Source organism: Barbatula barbatula (assembly GCF_947034865.1).
Source record: "Barbatula barbatula genome assembly, chromosome: 17".
NCBI classification, from domain to species: domain Eukaryota; kingdom Metazoa; phylum Chordata; class Actinopteri; order Cypriniformes; family Nemacheilidae; genus Barbatula; species Barbatula barbatula.
Window position 1 is genome coordinate 306,585 of NC_136780.1, and position 1,000 is coordinate 307,584.

General features: G+C 46.3%; 1 protein-coding gene across 1 annotated transcript in view; it reads left to right on the forward strand.

The window, feature by feature from the left end:
• camta2 (calmodulin binding transcription activator 2) overlaps positions 1-1,000 on the forward strand; it is a gene marked incomplete at its 5' end in the record, with an annotated part of 13,403 nt that continues 12,403 nt past the window's right edge. The window contains one exon of the mRNA XM_079478230.1: positions 1-132. Coding sequence (XP_079334356.1) covers positions 1-132 — 132 coding nt within the window. The remainder of the gene's footprint in view (positions 133-1,000) is intronic.

The following is a 1,000-nucleotide window of genomic DNA, read 5'->3' on the forward strand; positions in this document are numbered from 1 at the left end:
ATGAGTTGGGACAGTTACATCAGCAGCCTGACGAAGAGCGAGTGGGTGGATGATGCTGTCATCATCGGGCACGCGGCGGGTCAGGAGTCCGTCTGGGCGTCATCGCCCGGTGGATGGCTCTGCAATATCACGGTAGACAATTAAATCTCGTCCTTTCCTTACATTGCATTTGTTCATTGTCAACGTGTTTACGCATTCTCCCATCCGCGCTCAAAAGGCGTTAACCAGGATGCGGAAAACTTTCTGCGTTTGCGAGGCGTCCGTTAAAAGCGTTGTACGCTACGCAACTAAACTCCAGACAGTGTTGTTACGAGCGTTCCGACGCGACAAACTTTCCTTATTATTGAACAGTCGCGCGCAGGTTCATCTAGCCATTCTCACGCGAGCGTCGTAGTTCTAAGTGCGTAAAGCGTCATCCGCGAGACTTCCTGTGCAGTTGTTCGGGTTAGATCGACGCTTTCGTCGCCGCAGAGAAACTTTATTATTTATTTGCGATGAATTTCCTCAACAGTCTCGCGGAGTTCTGAGAACGGCTCCTTATTTGGTCATGTGTGTTGAAGGCGGAAGTGTGTTGTGAGTGAGGGTACCTCTTTTTGCGCGCGGCCCGCTTCCGCCTGTGGTTCGCGCGTTCACGCGTCAGCAGAAAAGACATTTTCTATAGAATTAGAAATAAATGAAACATGTGCGTATAACGCTGTGTGTGTATGTAAAGAGGGATATACATCGATATTTGAATAATAGTAATAAGAAGATGCGCAGGTTTGGTCATGTCTGTAGATCTTGTGAAGGGTTTGAGCTGCTCTGTATATTAACTTCATGTTAGAAAGCTCGAGATGTATAACTGTGTGTATGTAAGGTTAGGGTTGTGCATCTTGCAGTGATGTGTTGGGTTAGAACCGGTTCTTCATCTTAAACAATCTGTTTCTCAGACACTTCAGTGATGGAATAATGTCGAATGACTTTAACAGCATTTAACGCTAGTTTGTGTACATGCAGGTTT